Source organism: Penaeus monodon, chromosome 41 (genome assembly GCF_015228065.2).
Source record: "Penaeus monodon isolate SGIC_2016 chromosome 41, NSTDA_Pmon_1, whole genome shotgun sequence".
NCBI lineage: Eukaryota > Metazoa > Arthropoda > Malacostraca > Decapoda > Penaeidae > Penaeus > Penaeus monodon.
The window spans coordinates 14,249,150-14,251,649 of record NC_051426.1 but is presented as its reverse complement, the minus strand read 5'-3'; the positions used below and the strand labels follow the sequence as shown (position 1 = coordinate 14,251,649).

The window sequence follows — 2,500 nt, the reverse complement described above, 5'->3', positions numbered from 1 at the left end:
CTATCATCTCCAAGCCTCCTGGCCAAGGCATAGAGACTTGATGGTTTCATTACTAAATAGTGTTCTCAAACACTTTCAGAGAGGAAGCCTTAAAACTTATAAAGTTCATGAACACATCCATTGAACACCCTGCTTTACTTACTCAAAACTAGGAACTTATCTTGGAACTTATCTCGGAACTTATCTCGAAACTTATCTCAAACTTATCTCTACACATGCTGCTTTGTGCTGGTTGAGGACACATCATCTTGGACTCTGATGTGCGCTCTGGCTCACTCACATGCTCACATAGAACATCACACGTGCACTATGGTATTCTTGAACTACCCCCCTCCTCAGTACAAGAACATACAGAGATGTTTCCCAAACTACTAGTCCTTCACTCATTATCTCAGTCTTTTGGTTCCTGCATGCACTGTTCTGCTGTTCTCAAAGTACTTTGTCAGTCTTTGACTTGTTTCTGGGCAGATCTACTTTTTCCTGAACATTCTGCATAGATTAGCAAACTTTTTGGTATGTAAATGAACTATTCATGGATATAATGAGCTCCTACATTCTTTGTTTCTAAAAAGTTGGGATTTCAGAAGAAAAACAAGTCCTAGAGTGAAAAAAATCCTTTTCTTGCAGCAAATATAACATGGACAAACATGTAAAGAAGCCATCTCCACAATGTGGCTTTGAGATTGTCATTTCCAGTGTTGGTTTGTATGAACCCTGATGCATGCAATTATGTGACTGATGTTTGCTTATATGAGAAGGATGGAATACTCTTTCCCTAAAATTCAAAATGTGATGTGACCCATTCATCTCACTGGGTAAAAATGGAAATATTTAAAAAAATATATAAATTTCTTACCTATGGTATATATATATAACACTCTGGTTATGAAGAGTATAAACGTTTCTGCTGAGACTGAGGTTCAGCATCATGGCATGGATGCAACCACAATGAAAACCTTAAAACACTATACCTTAAATAACCTTGTGAACCGGAAAGAAATAATAATAAAAATAATATCATTGACCTGAATAACAACTTGTGCATTCTTTTAGAGGCCCTTATGCTACCAAACCCTTTGCTCTTTTCTTGCCTGCAGACAAGAATGATGACTGTGATACATTTGTAACAATTCTCTCTTGTGCTTTTGAAAAAAAAGATACATCAACAATGCATTTCCTTAAAAACTATACTATTCAACAACAATTTGCCCTTTTGTAGGTGCTTGTTGTAACAATACTCAAACTGCATCAACAAGGAATGGGTGGAAATCTGTTGTTGTTTTTTCCCTCCATCAAATAATGCTGCTCCAATTTCTCCTGCCCTATGTTTACCTCCCTTGGAGACCCTTATTTTTCCCTTAACCCAATAATGACAGATAAAAGTTTCAGCAAAGTCTGTCGAGGATGAGTGTACATTAGTGTACACCACCTGGGTAACTGTCCAGATTGCAATCTGGCACACAATCATACTCATGACATGAGGTGTCATCCGGCATCTATGATTATTCACCATGATGTGATAGTACATTACCTGTCACAAATGGGTTAATCTTACATAAGAGTTGTCCCACTTAAACACACATTCCTCTTATCTTTACAACTACCACCAGGTAAAAATGGAATGCTCTTCATGGACAGTTTGGTTTTATGTCACACTGTGTTGTGTGATCTTGAGCTTGAGGACAGAAAAGGAAAAGAGATAAGGGACTGAAAAGTGACAAGGGAAGAAGTCGGATGGATGGAATAAGGGAGGTGGAAAAGAAAAAGGAAGAAGGTACAGATAGAATAAGGGAGGAGAGTCACATAATTAACAGAGGGGCAGGAGGGGAAAAAAAGAGAGAAAAAATAGAAAGAAAGGGGTAACAAAGAGATAAAATAAAGAACGATGGCAAGAGACTGAGGGAGACAGCATGACAAAATCCATATGATAAAACACACAGAGCAATGCCACATTCGCCCTTCACAACACACACACACACACATTCAAGAGAGCTGTTACATTTAGCTTCATTTCTCATTCGCTGCCATCGCCCTCCTCCCTTTCTGGCTGCGGTTCCTCACCCGCTGGAGCCTCCTGGAGAAGGTACTCAGGGTAATCATTATACTTATCACTCCGACCCAATACCCTCTCCACTGGGTACTTCTCTGCATTCTTAACCATCTTCTCCTTCACAGCACGAGGCAGATCAATCTCGCACTGTTCTGCCAAATCCACCAAGTATATCAGAATGTCACTCAGCTCTTCGCCTACGCGGGTTTTCTCATGCGCCGTAAAGTCTGGCAGTCCTCTTGTCACCTGTGGAAAGAAAGGCAAGATGGGATAATGTGATTGCAGGGAGTCCTGATACATACACAAATTCATTAAATGCATTCAAAAAACAGTTGCAATAAGAATGAAGGGATAACTAGTGTTGTCTGGAGTGAATAAGTATATGTATTCCATCAATATTAGCTGAGAAGAACAGGACTGATTTGCTATAATCTATAACGAATTATTGTG

The 2,500-nt window shown here is 39.3% G+C and overlaps 1 protein-coding gene across 1 annotated transcript in view; it reads right to left on the bottom strand.

Moving 5' to 3' along the window:
• Positions 1-599: 599 nt before the first annotated feature.
• Positions 600-2,500, bottom strand: part of LOC119598205 (dCTP pyrophosphatase 1-like) — a 7,734-nt gene continuing 5,833 nt past the window's right edge. The window contains exon 4 of the mRNA XM_037947834.1: positions 600-2,296. Within this exon, the coding sequence (XP_037803762.1) occupies positions 2,015-2,296 (282 nt within the window). The 3' untranslated portion in view covers positions 600-2,014. The remainder of the gene's footprint in view (positions 2,297-2,500) is intronic.